Source organism: Lissotriton helveticus, chromosome 1_1 (genome assembly GCF_964261635.1).
Source record: "Lissotriton helveticus chromosome 1_1, aLisHel1.1, whole genome shotgun sequence".
NCBI classification, from domain to species: Eukaryota; Metazoa; Chordata; class Amphibia; order Caudata; family Salamandridae; genus Lissotriton; species Lissotriton helveticus.
The window spans coordinates 356,291,962-356,309,028 of record NC_136057.1 but is presented as its reverse complement, the minus strand read 5'-3'; the positions used below and the strand labels follow the sequence as shown (position 1 = coordinate 356,309,028).

At 42.5% G+C, this 17,067-nt stretch overlaps 1 protein-coding gene and 1 pseudogene across 27 annotated transcripts in view; one reads left to right on the top strand and one right to left on the bottom strand.

Annotated features, from left to right (window-relative positions):
* Nucleotides 1-2,577: 2,577 nt before the first annotated feature.
* On the top strand, nucleotides 2,578-3,209 carry LOC144762224 (uncharacterized; annotated as a pseudogene).
* Nucleotides 3,210-12,996: 9,787 nt separating this feature from the next.
* The window catches only part of MICAL3 (microtubule associated monooxygenase, calponin and LIM domain containing 3), a 2,019,125-nt gene continuing 2,015,054 nt past the window's right edge, over nucleotides 12,997-17,067 (bottom strand). For 26 of the 27 annotated variants that reach the window (XM_078673602.1, XM_078673604.1, XM_078673606.1 and 23 more), the window contains one exon: nucleotides 12,997-15,591. In XM_078673602.1, the coding sequence (XP_078529728.1) occupies nucleotides 15,407-15,591 (185 nt within the window). In that variant the 3' untranslated portion in view covers nucleotides 12,997-15,406. The remainder of the gene's footprint in view (nucleotides 15,592-17,067) is intronic. The other variant, XR_013606836.1, reaches the window with a different exon arrangement.

The following is a 17,067-nucleotide window of genomic DNA, read 5'->3' as shown; positions in this document are numbered from 1 at the left end:
GAGGCGACCAGATCTAACCAAAGCTCTCCCCTCCGATAAAAGAGACCTTGCAGCACCTCTAGATGGAAATGCAATTTGTGATCGACCAGGCACCGATGGCTGAGTATGTCCGCTCTGGTGTTCAGACAACACGCCAGGTGGGGAACCACCAGGGATATGCCCTAATGTTCCAGCCATGCTTAGAGGCAAAGAGCCTCCTGACAAATGGTCCATGACCCCACCCGGCCCTGTTTGTTTCAGTACCACATGGCAGGATGCGGTCCGTGAACACCTACACCACTTTCCCTTTGAGAGAGGGAAGATATGCTTTCAGTGCCAGTCTGATTGCGCGGAACTCCAGAAGGTTGATATGGAGACCAGAGTCTGAAGGAGACCAGACGCCTCTGATTTCCGTCCCTCCCAAATGACCGCCTCATTCCAGGACTGACAAATCCGTCACCACCATTAGATCTCGTTGGGAAAGGGATCTGCCTCCAACCCAATCTTGGTTCGTTAGCCACCACTGCAGTTGTTGTGCAGTTCCCTCTGAGATCTGGACACAGTCGGAAAGATTCCGCATATGCTATTCCCACTAGAACTTCAGGTCCCACGGCAGACCCCGCATATGCCATCTGGCATGATCCACCAGTAGGCTGTAGAAAGCCCAGAAGCCTCAGTCACTCTCACCGAAATCCAGGATAGAGTCTGAAACACCAGTATCACAGTCCGAATTTCCAAGACTCGCTGCTCGGTAGGATAGGTCAAAACTGCACTGTGTCCAGTACCGCCCCTATGAAAAGGAGTGGAATTGAGGGAGTCAGGTGTGACTTCGGCGAGTTGATAGTGAACCCCAGCGAATGCAGGTCATCCCCCCCAGTCTGGAGGTAGGAGAGGACAGCCTGCCCTCTCAAATTACTTGATGCCCCTTTGTGGCCCGTTTCCGAAGGATATATAAATGTCAGACAGCCGATTAAATTTGGTTCCAGTTAGTTTCTTCAATGTGGGTTTCCTGATGAAGGCGCCTTGTTCGCCGAAATGCGTGTCGATTTTCTGAAGGACCAATATTGTATTATTTTATCAACTAACTGTTTTTCTTGTGCTGTATAATCTATCTTGACTCATTTTATCATCTGTATTGTTTTTTGCATAGTTTGATGTATAGTTTGCAGCTACATCCATATTTTGTGAATTTCTAGACTTTACTATGTGAAATCTATATCGAAGTATCCAAAGTTACATCAACTTCCCTTTAAAACTGTCCCTCATTATTATTTTTCTTCCACAGTGTATTATAATGTGTGGTAATAGCTGGAATTGTATGATGTAACTGTGATGCGGTGGAACTGCATCACAGCTAAGATTCCAGGAATTAACCAGTATTGGATTGTATTGCTGAAGGTTACTGTATGAAGATTACCTCCAAATAAATCGACTTTAAAACCATATTTGGAGCTGTCTGGATTACTACAAATTATAGCGACGAGGTAGTCCTGTGCAAAGGGCAGGAGAGGTACAACCTTCACCTCTGGAACACCACTAATTTAAATTAGCGCTATTGAAGAAGAGGAATATTACTTTATTTCATCCCTTCAAAATGCATCTAACTGTATGTGTTTATTTGTCAAGCACTGCCATTTTAGACTGAATGGGTAATGTTTTTTTTTTAACATTACTGAAAGCAATTAAGAGATTTTGCTTTTAAAAATGCACACACGATGGCTAGCAACTCTAACTCGTGAATAGCGCTCCTGCTGCATTTCAGGAAATTCAGGGATCTTTGTTTGTAAGACTGTATTTGGAATTAAGCGTGCAGGAAGCCACAGTCAGAAACCCTTTGATTTGAATATACGCGGAGCTGGCTTGACTTATTTATAATCAAGCGTGAGGGAGAGTGAAAACTGACCTTTTAAAACAAATTTAGACAAGCCTGGCGTGTGTGTATTGAAGTCTGAGGTTAAACGAAGATTGCCTTTCTAAAGTGTGTAATTAAATCAGACGTGCTTAGTCAGATGCAAGTGGCGTGTGTTGGCACACGCTGCCTTTTCAAATGTAAACAAGCTGTTCACACGTTGTGTGTAGAGTAGCGCGTGTTAAATCCAGCGCGAAGGACACGCTGCTTTTTGGTATCTCAACAAGTTGAACAAAGGCAGGCGCGAGGCAATTAAACACGAGGGAAAATGAAACCTGTGTGCGCGTCCCTGCTAATTGATGCCTGCTGCCAGCGGGAACATCTGAATTAAACAAATAGACACATTATTCTCTTTTTAAAAAAACATTTGAGTACCTTTGGTTAAATTGTTGACATCTCCGCCGATCATAGCATCGCGAAGTCTTCTGTCTTACTGAGGATAAAGAAAGAAAGAAAGGACTCTTCAAGAAATTGACTTCAAGCTTCCTGCATATCGAAACAAACAGAATACTCGTATTGCTGCTGAGTTATATTTAATTATTTAAATTAATTCTTTTAATTGATTATTTTAGTCAATTATTTTATTTAATTGTTTTATTTATTAGTTTTAGATAATTTTTTCAGCTTATTGTGTTAGATTATTATATTGAATTGTTGTTTTAGTTTGTTGTTTGAGTTTCATTGCAGGCATGTCTGATCAATCTATGTCTGCACCTCCTAATTTTTTGCGTGTTCCAGGAGAACCATCTATTCCTTGGAAATGTTGGAAAAAACAAATTTTTTACATATCTATTGGCCATTGGAGGAGATAAATATGGTCCTTTAAGGAGGCAAGCTATACTTTTACATCATCTTGGATTAGAAGGAAGAAGAATATATGATGATCTGCCTGAAATATCATTAGGCATGGGTGATGGTCAACTGATGAATATTTACGACATGTCGTTACAAATGTTGGAAAGACACCACTCCAAAAGTGAATGTTGTTTTTGAAAGACATACATTTTTTTGCAGGGTACAAAACGTGGATGAAGATATTATGACATATGTGGCATCTTTACGAGGGTTAGCGGTCACTTGTGAATTCCAAGATGTGTGTGAATCCTTGATAAGAGATCAAATTGTGAGGTGTACGAACAACAAAAAGGTGAAAGAAAAGCTACTTTCCAAAGATCCTACTTTAGAACAAGCTATTCAAATTGCTCGGAGTATGGAAAAAACTGCTTTGTGGATTAAGGAAATTGATAGAGAGAACCCAATGGTAGCTATTGGAAAAGAAACTCCTGCGGAAGTCAAGGAAGTAAGAAAAGAAGGCAATTAATAAAAGTAGTGAAAGTGTACCTGTTAAAGTTGGAGAAACACGTCCTGTAATTTGCTATAGATGTGGGTGTCCAGGACATGTAAGTTCCAGCTTTGAATGTGGAGCAAGGAATGCTACATGTAGAGTGTGTGGGAAAAGAGGTCCTCTTGCGAAAGCATGCAGAGGAAGCACTCAAATCACTAGTGTGAAAGAAGTGAAAGACAAGAAAGAACAAAGTGAGGCGTTGTTCCAAGCTACAGAAGGTGCAGAGTTAAAAACATCTCGAGTGGTAGAAGCTGTAGACAAATATGATTTGGAAATGAATATAGACAGCAATGATTTGAATTTAAAAAAGGAGAGTACTGAAAAATTAGAAAAAAATGCAATGTGAGATCACATTGGATAAAGGGACAGTAAGATTATTAGCTGATTCTGGTAGTCTCTAATTTCAAAAGACACTTTTCAAGAAAAACTGAGTGGAGAGGTGAAAGATCTTCTACAAGCAGATGTAAGAGCTGTTGGGTACGGTGGATCAAAAATTAACGTTTTGGGATTGCAGTGGATGAATATCGTCTTCAAAAATAATGGTGTTTGTGGAAGAGTTTATATCACACAGGAAGGGTCAAATTTGTTAGGATGGCGACATCAGAAAGATTTGAACATTATAGAGCCAGTTATGGTTGTTGAGTCAGATATAGAAAATTTATCTTCCAATGTTGACATGAACAATGAGTGGGCAAACATGTTAATGAAAAAGTATTCTCATGTTTTTTCTGATGATTTGCGTATGTTAAAGGGGTTTGCTCATCGTATTCTTTAAAAGAAAAATCCCAAACCCATTGTATATAAAGTTAGACCGATACCATATATGATGAGAGAACCACTTCAAAAAGAGTTGGATAAGTTGTTGGAAGCAAGGGTCATAGAACCAATAGAGTCTTCAGAGTGGTTATCTCCAATTGTCGGGTAACAAAATTAGTTTATGCATTGATTTGAGAGATCTGAACAGAAATATTTTGGTGGATAGGCAACCCTTACCAAATATTGGGGAGATGGTAAGCATGATGGGTGGTGGTTGTGTTTTTAGTGTGCTGGACATGTCCTCAGCCTACCATCAGGTGAATGTACATCCTGAGTCACGTACCTTGACTTAATTTGTAACACCTTTGGGGGCATTTCGGTATTGTAGAATGCTTTTTGTGTTGGCATCAGCTTCCGCTGTGTTTCAGTGAATTATGCAAAACATATTTAGGGGGATGGAACGAGTACTATGTTTCCAGGATGATATTATGATTGTGGGTAGGTCGTTTGACAAACATGATGTATTGATGGAAGAAGTATTACGGAGAATTTCTAAATATGGATCGACATTCAAAAAAGATAAGTGTCAAATAAGATTGAGTCAAGTTAATTATTTGGGTCATCAAATATCTGCTAATGGAATAATACCGAAGGGAAGTATTGTAAGAGCTGTCAAAGATGCTCCTTCTTCAACTCATAAGGAGCAGTTGAAGTCCTTCTTAGGTTTTGCTGAATATTGTTCTAAAATTGTTTCAAAGTTTTCTGATTTAGTAGAACCGATGAGGTTGCTCATAAAAAAAGGAACTGTGTTTGAATGGAATACTAAATGTGAAGATGCATTTGCTAATGTAAAGACATTTCTTTCCAGTGCTTGATAATTTACAAGTATCATTTTTTTTTTTACATCTCTGGGGCATTTTGACTCTAAATAGAAATCCATTCTGGTTACAGATGCCAGTAACATTGGGGTGGGACAGTTTTGTTGCAATTATCAGAAAAAGGTGAAACAATTATTGGTTTTGTTTCACGCAGATTACAGGGAGCGGAGAAATCATACTCAACTATAGAAAACGAAGCTCTAGCATGTTGTTGGGGTATGGCACTTGTTAGGTATTATTTGTGGGGCTTACCTTTTGTCGTCAAGACGGATCACAAACCTCTTGTTCATATTTTTAAGGTTGGTCAATGGTTAGATGGTAATGTGACTCAGTGGATTTCAAGGTGGTTGTTATTTGTTCTAGATTACAATTTGAATAAGTTCATGGCAATAAGAATGTTATTGCCGATTGTCTTTCTAGGATGCCGGTGGATGATGATTCTTGTGTGGAATTTTTTGAGGATTTAGTGGTAAATGTGGATAGTGAATTTGCTGTTACTCAAGATGAATGGAGAAGGATGAAGAATATAAGAAGATGAAGGAGCTTATTATGAATAGTTAGAATAGTTCCAATGGAATGGAAATGGATAAACAGTATTTGTCGGGAAGGGGCGAACTTAGTTTACATGGAGATAAGGTTTTGAGAAGGAATAGAATAGTTCCTCCGGTTTTGTTGAGATCAAAGTTGTTGAGAATTGTACATGAAGGGCATTTAGGAAGAAGTTTGACTGAGAGGAGATTGAGTCTTTTTGGTGGCCTGAAATGGACAGGAATGTGGAAGATTTGGTGCGGGATTGTCATGCGTGCAAATAGTGATAAGGTGAAAGTAACTAGAGAGCCTCATTTGAGGTATGTAGAATTACCTATGAGACCGTGGGAGAAATTAGCTTTGGATGTATTGGGTCCAACTGACAAATTGGGAAGTAATAATCGGTTTTTGGTTGTGTTGTTGGATTATCATAGTAAGTGGTTTACATGTAAATCTATGGGTCAAGTCGCTACTACTAATGTGATAAAGTTTCTTAAATAAGTTTTTTTTTGGAAGAGGGTGTACCAAAAGTACTTGTGACTGACAATGGAATTCAATTAGTTTCTTCTGAGACGGGAAATTTTCTTTGTGGTCTTGGGATCAGGCATGATAAGAAAACAAGTTACTTACCTGTACCTTTAGTTCTCCAGTATTGGAATCTTTCATAGATTCACATGCCTGAATCATTCCCCGTCGTCGAGACGGTAGTCTCCGGTATATAAAAAAGCAGTGCTTAGTAGTATAGCAAACTGAAAAGAGGCCTAGGCCCATTTCCCTTTTGCAACCCATAGCCTTTGTTATGTAAAAAAGGCCCAAACTTTTCCCTGAACCAATCAGAGCTCCTCACCCTCTAGAACACTCCTGAGAGAACCTTCTGCCCCTCAGATTTTTCGCGCACTTGTGCATATAACACACTTCTTGTGCTAAATCCGAGGTGAGCTCCTCAGGGGAGGAGGGTGGGTGCATGTGAATCACTGAAAGATTCCAATACTGGAGAACTAAAGTTACAGGTAAGTAACTTGTTTTCTTACTCCAGTATTGGAACTTTCATAGATTCACATGCCTGAATCAGAATAGCGAGCAGTGAAAAAACAAAGCATATTTTCCTGATACATTACATAATCATGCAATACCATTAGAAAATGAAGCATAATCTTATATACAACTATCCATACTTATATAAAATATGACTTTGTAAACAAGAGAAATTATGGATGGAGGGATGCAAGAAAGGCTCACCGTTACTGGATGATATTCCGCAGTACCGCCTCTCCCACCGCCGCATCCGATTCTGCGGCTGCCTCCAAGCAGTAGTGCCTGGTGAAGATGTGCGTAGATGCCCAGGTTGCTGCTCTGCAGATATCCTGGATTGGCACTCCTCAAAACAGTGCAGTGGATGTGGCCACCGCCCCCGTGAAATGGGCACAGACTCGTGCATTCAAAGGCTTTCCAGCAGCTTGATGACAGTAGACAATTGCACTGGAAATCCATCTGGCAATTCCCCTCTTTGACAGTGGGAAACCTTTCCTGGGTGCGCTGAAGGCGACGAATAACTGAGAAGACTTGCAAACGCCTTAGTTTCTTTCAAGTAAAATTTCATACATCTCTGAACGTCCAGCGAGTGCAATACTCGTTCTGCCGCTGTCGATGGATGAGGAAAGAAACGTTTCAACACCAATGGTTCGTTCAAATGAAAATCAGTTGGCACCTTCGGAATGAACTTCGGGTTTGTCCTGAGAATCATTCTATCCTCCTGAAACTGTAAGAAAGGCTCCTGAATCGTGAGCCCTTGTAGTTCACCTACTCTTCTCGCAGAAGTCAATGCAATGAGAAGAGCCACTTTCCAGGACAAGAACTTCAGGTCTGCCCTGTGTATCGGTTCAAACGGTGGTTTCATCAATTGAGAGAGTACAACATTCAGATTCCATAATGGTGGTGGAGGCTTTACTGGAGGAAAGACTCTGAACATCCCCTTCATAAATTGTTTGATAATCCTTGATGACCATAAAGATGGGCCTGACGATGACCTCCTGTAGCGGGTTAACGCAGCCAAATGCACCTTGATGGAGGCGTTTGCTAATCCTGACTTTTCTAACAGCAGAATGTAAGGTATAATTTGATGAGGTGCAGCAGTAAGAGGGTGAACATCATGTCTCTTACACCACAGACAAAACCGCTTCCATTTCATCCTGTAGGTTTTGTTGGTACTCTCCGCTCTGGCCTTGGATAGGATGTCCCTACATTCGTGTGAGATGTTCAGATTGCTAAACTCACAGTGTTCAGGAGAAAGACTGCTAATGGCAAGGATTTCGGGTCCGGATGGAGCACCTGCCCCTTGGACATTGTCAGAAGCGATGGAATTAGGCGCAACCGAATTGGACGGTCCTCCGACAGCAGCAGCAGTTCCGTGAACCAGTGTTGTGTGGGCCACCACGGGGCTACTAGGATCAGCCTGCACGGCTCTTTCTTGATCTTCACCAGTACGCGTGGGAGAAGAGGAATTGGAGGAAAACCGAAGGCAAAGATGATGGACCATGCCATGGAAAACGCATTCCTCCAAGATCCCTTCTGGGGAAGCCAGCTTGCGAAGTACTGGCATTTCCTGTTTTCCCTTGTTGCGAAGAGGTCCACTATCGGTGTTCCCCATCTTCGAAAGACGCTGTCCAGGATCCCCTGGTCTAGCTCCCATTCGTGGCAGGACGATTTTAGCCTGCTTAGAGTATCCGCCTTGATGTTTTGATCCCCCGGGAGGTGTTCTGCTGCCAATGATATTCCTTGCTGAAGAGCCCATTCCCATATCTCTTGGGCTTCCTGAGACAGGGAGAGAGATCTCGTTCCCCCTTGCTTGTTCACATAATGCATCGCTTTAGTGTTGTCTGTTCTTACCAACACCGGCGAACCTCTTATCCTTGGCAGAAAAGCCAGTAATGCCAAGCGGATCGCTCTGAGCTCCAGCAGATTTATATGTAATTGCTGCTCCTGTGCTTTCCAACGACCGCTGACTTGAAGGTCCTGAAGGAAAGCTCCCCATCTTTCTAACGACGCATCCGTCGTTACCACTAGCGGAGCCGCTCTTGCCAGAAACGTCAGTCCTTGAGACACATTTGCTTTTTGTGTCCACCACTTTGCTGCCTGTATCATCACTGGTGTCACCCTTATTGTATCGTTGAAGGATCCCTCCGCCTAACGCCATTGGAGATCGATCTGTTCCTGCCATGGCCTCATCCGTAGCCTGCAGCAAGGTACCAGGGGAATACAAGAGGACATCGTGCCCAGCAAAGATTTGTACCTGCGGACTGAAGGAGACTTTCTTTTTACCAAGTCTTGGAAGAGGGACACAATCCTCAGTTGTCTTTCCTCGGATGGAAACGCTTTGTTGCAGTTCGTGTCCAATATTGCCCCCAGAAATGTGATCACTTTTGCTGGGTGGAGGTTTGACTTTCCCTCGTGAAGAGTCAATCCTAGATCGGTGAATAAGTCTATGCAGGCCTGCGTTGACGCTCTGGCCTGTACCTTTGATGGTGCCTTGACTAACCAGTCGTCGAGGTAAGGAAATATTTGATATTTTTGCTTCCTCAACGCAGCCGCCACTGGAGCCAGGCATTTCGTAAAAACTCTTGGCACGGACTTCAAGCCGAATGGCAGTACCCTGAATTGGTAATGTCTTCCGGCTACCCAGTACCGAAGGTACTGCCTGTGTGCAGGATGTATCGGCACGTGGAAATACGCGTCTTGTAGGTCCAATGTGGTCATATGATCCCCTGGGTTTAGTAACGGAAGGATGTCCTGCAGAGATACCATCCTGAAAGATTGTTTCTTGAGATAGGTGTTTAAGGATCTGAGATCCAGAATGGGGCGCCACTGGAGCTTGTTTTTCTTGATAAGAAAAAACCGGGAGTAAAATCCCTTGTTTTCCTGGGATTTCGGTACCGGTTCTATTGCTCCGTTTCGGAGCATTGTCCGAATCTCATGCCGGAGTTGATGCAGATGGTTGGCTCTCTGGTGCATCGGTGGCGTACAAGGGGGCGCTTGAAGAAACTCTAGGGTGTGACCGAATTGAACTATTTTGAGGACCCTTCTGTCTGTTGTTATTTTCCGCCAATTGTAAAGGTAGTGAGCAATCTTTCCACCCAGGGGAGCATCTGACAGAGCCGGAAGATGGAGGTTATCATTGTCGACGGGTGTTGTCCTTTCTCCGGCCACCACGTCCTCTTGGAGTTGATTTTGTATATCCTCCTGACTGACGCTGGCTGTATTGTTGACGGTAAGGCTGCGATGAGGACTGATAAGAAGAAGAATATCTCCCCTGTTGATATCCTCCTCTATACGAGGACTGTCCTCTACCCCTGGAGCCACGAAAAGGGTTTTTTCTGTATTGCAGTGTTCCCAGAGCCTTTGCCGCATCAGTATCCTTCTTGATACTCTCTAGAGTATCATCAAAAGGTTTCCCAAATAACTCTTCTTCATTGAAATGGAGGTCTAAAATCTTGTTTTGCACCTCCGGCCTGAACGCTGTTGCTCGCAGCCATCCTTGCCTGCGCAGGACCGCAGCTCCTCCCAAGGATCTAAATGCTGTGGTAGCTATATCCATAGCGCAGTCTATGACTTCAGCCGAAGTCCTCTCTCCTTCCATGAGAATTTTCTTCACCTCCTGCTTCTCTGGTTCCGGCACCAGGTTAACGTATGGAGACAGGTCACACCACATCTGCCTGTCATACTTTCCCAAGATAGCGAGGGCATTAGCAGCTCTCACAAGCAGAGCCGACATTAATGAAAACCGTTTTCCCGCATTATCTAACCTTCTGCCCTCTTTGTCTGGCGGTGTTGCAATCGGAGCAGATATGTTACTGGATATCTGTTGTGCCGCCTGAGTGATAACAGAATCCGGTTTGGGATGACCCAAAAGGCAAGATGGAGCATCAACAGGCGCCTTATATTTTTTATCCAGTCTGGCCAGAACCGGCGTTTCCATGACCTTTAATCCTTCCTTCCAAATATGAGATACTATAGGCAGGGATCGTACAGATTTTCAATAGGAGTCTTTGAAGTCGTATAAAAAACATTCCGTTTTCTCTTCTGTCATGGTCAGTGCAAATCTCTTAGTGGCTCTTTCCATCAAATTATGAAATCCACCAATGTCCTCCGGAGGAGAATCTACTGGTCTCTGCGGAGGAGTTGAAGGTGATGGGGCGATATAGTCATGCCATTCTGCACTTGTGTCCGCAATCTCCCCATCCTCATGATCGTCATCCGAGGTATTGTGGTGTGTCGTCGGCGGTGAAGACCCAGCAGTAGGTTCCGGCACAATCTCTCTCCTACGAACCGGTGTCCCTGGAATCGATCGTGGACGTGGAGTAGTCTCTGGGGCTTGTTGAGCGACTGGAGTCGCTGGGTATCAACGCCGCCGTTGACACATTCGTCGACGTCCTCCGTCGACGATATCGCCGTCGACGGTGAAGTCGTCGACGCTGTTTTCTCACCAGCCTTAACATTATCCTTCTTCGTCGACGACGGAGGTGTTTTTGTCGTAGTCGATGGTCTCTTTTTTGTCGACGGTCCCGTCGACGGAGCTGAAACAGTACCCTTCTCCTCAGAAGGCGTAGAAGAAGACCGTTTGATGGTAATCTTGATCTTCTGAGGTGACTGTGGTGGATTTTCCTCCTTTCACCTCACCAGCAGAACCCTTCTTCCCCTTAGTTGAGACTGAAGGGGATTTTGAGGGACTGCGCCCTGAAGACCCTGGAGTGGTCTTTTTTGGGGCCTTCTCAGGTCTTTCCCCTGAGGAATGTGTCTGAGGAGATCTACTACTCTTCTGAGATCTCTTAGACGCCACAGATTCCTCCTCACTCTCACTTGAGAGGACTTTCTTCCTGGCTTTGACCTTCTGAAGCCAGATCAGCAGCCTTCCCTCACGATCTCTCAAGGTCGTATTTGAAAAGGTACGACATACCTTACAATCTGCAGCCTTATGGTCTGGATAGAGACAGTAGATGCAGTCCTTGTGAGGGTCATCTGTATAAAGCCTCTTCTTAGAGCAGGTGGAACAAGCTCTAAATAATCCTTTTTTCTCCTTCTCAGACATGGTAGATAAAAAACCTCAAATCTAAGTCAAAATACTGTAGAAGTAAAGAATTTGAGCAGAGCTCAAAGGAGACTCCCTAGCACAACGTGCGGTAGAAAAATCTGAGGGGCAGAAGGTTCTCTCAGGAGTGTTCTAGAGGGTGAGGAGCTCTGATTGGTTCAGGGAAATGTTTGGGCCTTTTTTACATAACAAAAGCTATGGGTTGCAAAAGGGAAATGGGCCTAGGCCTCTTTTCAGTTTGCTATACTACTAAGCACTGCTTTTTTATATACCGGAGACTCCAGTCTCGACGACGGGGAATGATTCAGGCATGTGAATCTATGAAAGTTCCAATACTGGAGTAAGGTAGCTTTGTTTCGTCCACAGGCTAATGGACTTGTGGAAAGGGTAAATCGCATTGTGATGGAATGTATTCAACTTTCCTTACCAAATGGGTTAACATGGAAAGATGAGTTACGGAGGATGATGTGGGGGCACAGGATTACACCTCATTCGGTGACTGGTGTTTCTCCTTTTATTGCTTTGAAGGGGAGAGAGACGGTACTAAGGAGTCTCCTATGTGGTTACAAGAGAAGAATCAGGTTTGGGTTGATAGAGAAAAGATGAGGTCAAGAGTTTTAGATTGTCAGTGGCGTAATAAGATAAGTTTTGATAGTAGAAAATGTGCAAAGGAGTTGGTGTTTGAGGAAGGGAGTGGGTGGTGATAAGAGGATTTGGTTTTGTGAAGAAAGGAGAGAGCAAGTTTTCACAGTCGCATAAAGTAATTTCAGTCATGGGCTCTGTAGCTCAATTGGATGACGGCAAGAAGTGGAGTTTTGGGGATTTGTTTAAAGTATCTCATTTATGAATTTTATTACTCAGTTTATTGTTTTCTTTTAAATATTGTCGAATTGTTTCATCAATTCATATGTCTTATATGTTGCATATTTTCTTAAGTGTTTATTTTTCCTTTTGGGTTTGATAGGGGGGGAAGATGTGTGGTAATAGCTGGAATAGTATGATGTAACTGATGCGGTGGAACTGCATCACAGCTAAGATTCGAAGAATTAACCAGTATTGTATTGTATTGCTGAAGGTTGCTGTATGAAGATTACCTCCAAATAAATCTACTTTAAAACCCTATTTGGAGCTGTCTGGATTACTACAAAGTATTTGATCATTTCATGTATATTTCTTTCATTTCATGACCCATAACATTTGAGCCTTCTTTTTAATATATTGTATTAACAACATTTTGTGTTTTAAAATTCAATCATGGTACTTTGGGTCGAGCATCACTACCTGCTAGATATGGTCTAATAATTTAATTGCCCAATATGTTGCCTAGGGATTTTTTCATATTCACAATTCCAAGTGATACTCTGTCGATGTGCTGCAAAAGATGTGCTTATTTAGTTGCTCTTCATTCGGTAACCAGTCATTTGTGTTATGTAAGCATTTATTCATCTCTCCAATTCAACTCGTTTTGCCGAATGCTCAAACCAGCACATCAGTGGTAAAATAAACGAATGACACAATAAAAAGTGACAGATGTCAGGTTTAATAAACAAAATGTTACTCCTTCAAGGATAATAAAATCTTTTAGATTACTCAGTGCTTGAAGGAGAAATCGCATTTGTTCTTCTTGAAAAAAAGTGTTCAGTCACACCCACCCGTACAAATCTGTCTAATCAACTTCAACTTGAAAACAACAATACAAATGGCGTGCCATTTCAGAGTCCCCTAGCACTGTACACCTAACAGAATCTTTGCTTCTAACACTGTAACATCATTACAGGAAGGCAAATGGAAGTCACCACGTGATAACTTGAGCTGAATTTAAATTGTGGGACTGTTTGTGCAGTTTAATTACAGTTTCCAAGTTGTAGACCATAACACAAATAAATGCAAGGCAAGAAACAAATTAGAATTTTGCAAAAACGATTTAACAGTGGTATGAAATCTACTCAGTATAACAGCAAACAAACAATTTCAGATGAAGGATGGTATCTGCTGTGACCCATGATTGACACATCATGTGTCTTAAAAGAGACGCGCTCTGTGGTGTAAAATATATAATGCTGTATGCCATCAGTTTATGTTTTATACATTCTGTCAATGGAGAGGAAACTACGATGCATCCATGTCACAGAGAACCTGTAAGGCCACAGAATGATCAATCCACCTGTGCCATGTGGGTAAACCACTGGTTACAGCCACCTATGGCCAGTGATCTGTACTGACACGGGTTGCCTGTTAATCTGGTTACAGCCACCAATGGCCAGTGATCTGTACTGACACAATTTGCTTGCTAATCTGTGCTAAAATTGAGATCAGTGCCTCAAGCTTCACACTACACCAAAAATTCAAAAGGACAGAAATGAAACATGAGCAAGAACATCAATAAATAATAAATAAGTTGCACAATTGAGTGGCATTTTAAAAACAAATTCGATGAGACAGAGCACACGTCCCAGAGACTCAAATGCTGTTGTCTTTTCCCTCAGTATAAAAAAAGACTTTTTCAAGTATAAAAAAATAAGTTAATAGACAAAAAAAGAGTTTCTTGAGGGCAAGTGATGCTAGGCTGGAAGCTTTTTTTCTTGAGACCATGAAAAAGACATATGCATACAATAGAAATTAGTCTCTGAAATGGTTCGTTAAAGGCTTGTATGACATGAAAAAGTGTAGAACACAACATGACTATATATATGCTAGAGCAGCAGCCGATGGCCTTCTCTTCTCAAGTGCGTCCTGGAAAGACTCTGCTCCAACCTGTTAATACAACAACAACAATCACCCATCAAGCGGAGGCAACATTTTCCAGTGTCGAAACCCACTAAATGCAACTTCGAAATAAAATCCCAAAAGTGTACAGGTTTAACTAGATCGATGGAAGCATGATTTAAGTAGCGAATAGATTGGGGTTCTTGGCCAGCCAAAGCCAGCTGCATTGGCCATACTGCATGTCCATCCTGTTCTGTGCAGCTGAATTTCTGCATGCAAATTCTAGACTTTCACAAACTGAAAGTCCCCATCGAATACTACGTTCAACTAGATGGCTAAGAATCAGCAAACACATAATGAATAAAAGCCATAAATCGAAACTATTTTGCTGTAGCTGGGGCACAGATTTAGTCATCATCTGGAGTTTCGTGATATATGAAACCCAGCAAGTGTGAGCATTTTTTATAATATGGTAGATAGATATAACTTTCATCATTTTATTCCTGTGTAGTGTTGATACATTCCTCTCTTCTTCTCCAAGGCCATCATCAGACGCTCACAATAATATGAGAACCTTGATGTGTATTTTCAGAACCGCAACTCCTTGACTACGTAAATGGGTATTAGCAACGTTTTGCTGGGAGTGGCAGGGTAAAAAGCACAGATGCACATTTAAAAGCATAATCAATATTTTCCACCGTCTGTTCGTATCCACACTCCATAATCCATTGGCTTATTCTTTGGTGGATAAAGGGGAAAAATGAAAAGCAAGCTGCTGCTTCAGTAGCCTGTTCGAAGTCCTCTACAAAAGGGATACTCCGCAAGGCAGTTGAATTCTTGAACATTCACAAGGTTGTTTTTCTTTGCTCTATAGCTTAGATCGTTTTTATTTATTAATTTGTAAAAAGGAGTAGCAAAAAATATGCTGTAGGGGAAATTTTCACTTCGATCCCTTCACAGGCGTTTTCCAAGAAAACATTCTTCCATTTACCTGCCTTTTCATTCATATTTCTGTATGACCCTCACAGCGCGAGCCATTCCCAGATGGTCATATGCAAGCTTGATCGGCCACTAGAGGAAATTACTGCAAGGCTCCAGGTTGCTTCAAACCCCATTGCTTAGAAGTAGGGCCGCAGACAAAAAGCAACAGATCCCATAACTTTAGATTCGAGTGGGATCCGCCTGGCTAAGAGATGATTAACACATGTAATAGTGCTGCAAACTCAGGACCAGTTCAAGTTGAAGCCCTTGGTAAGCATGACAGACTCCAAGTCCTTGTCTTCCTCCTTTTCTTGAAGACGTTGTTCCTCCAGCAGTGCCACCAGAGCATCTCTTTGTTCCACCACGTCCAGCATTTCGTTCAGGATCTTCTTCTCCTCAGTTAGCTCTTTCTCTGTCTTCAGGTGGTCTGTGAAGAGAAACATAGGATAAGTACAAATTCGAGGTATCAAAGACATGGAAAAATGAATGTGTAGCTAAACGTATTTATTTATAAAGTGCGTACGAGGCTAAGGAGAACAGAGCTCAAAGAGCACAGTGCACCGCTCAGGCAAAACCTGAACAACAAAAAGGTCAAGAACATGTGCAGGGTTCAACAATCCTAGGTCATGACTATTTACACAGATGAACAGAATTCCAGACTATGGGTGATAAGCCAAAGTAAGACTGGGTACTTTTTCTTGTGTAAACAAGAGTTTCACACAAAACAGTATCGGAACTGTGTTGCTGACAAGAACCTCCTCAAATCGTCAAATACTTTGGTCAATAGAGAGGGTTAAGAGTGTAGGAGTATTAGACCTGGCACCATTGGCGTGGGTCTCCCTTCCATTTTTGCTGTTGCCTCATGTGTTTTTGCTGGTATTAGATACTTTGGGCACTGTGCCACTGCTATCCAGTTCAAGTGCTCCCTATTGTAAATTGATGTATTAATCAGTGGTTCCATGTTTGGCTATTTGGTTTACTTGTCAGACCCTAGTCTAGTGCACTGAGTGTGCCCAGGGCGTGTAAAGCCAAATGCTTCTGGTGGGACTGCAGCACTGGTTGTGCCACCCACAAAAGCAGCCTTGTAACATGTGTCTAAGGTCTGCCATGGCAGAGCCTGCGTGCAGTCTGGTACTGTCATGCTGACTGGGCAAGTGCACCCATTTCCCAGTCCCTAAACCTTCCCTTTTCTTCATATCAGTCACTCTTATGGTAGGCCCAAGGGCAGGGTGCATTGTAAGCATAAGGTAGGACAAGCCCTAGTGTGTGTGGCATGTCCTAATAGTGAATTACAGCCATTTTCGTTTTTCACTATTGCAATGCTACGTGTTCTCCATAGGCCAGAATGGGCTGTTAGAGTTATTACATTTTATAATCCTAACTGTCTCAGAGAGCATGGTAGAAATTCGAGTTTAGAATGCCTGAACTCAGAATAATAAAATACATATTTTAGTGAAGCTTATTTTAATATTCTGTGTTTGCAAATACTACTTTTAGAAAGTAGGTATTTGCTAGTCTAACCATTCAAACTTGCCTCTGCTAGGTTGCGTATTCCTATGTCTGTTTTTGTGAGTGACAGGGCTGGGGAATTCCAGGAGACCGGCTCAGTCACCCAGTGGTGAATAGAGAGATCTGCATCTAGATGGGAGGGAGGAGTTGCACCTGAACCTTGAATAGGGCTGTGCCTGCCTTCCACAATGCTGGCTCCACCCCCTGGGGAGCGGCTGATGTCTCTGCCGTGAACACTGAAAGAAGAGAAGGAGTCCTGTAAACAAAGTGCTCCAGGACTGTACTTGCCTTCCACAATGCTGGCTCCACCTCCTGTGGGGCGTCTGATGTGCATGCCCTGCACTGTGAAAGGAAAGGAGAAGTCTGGTAAACAGAGTGCTTCAGAACTGGTTTG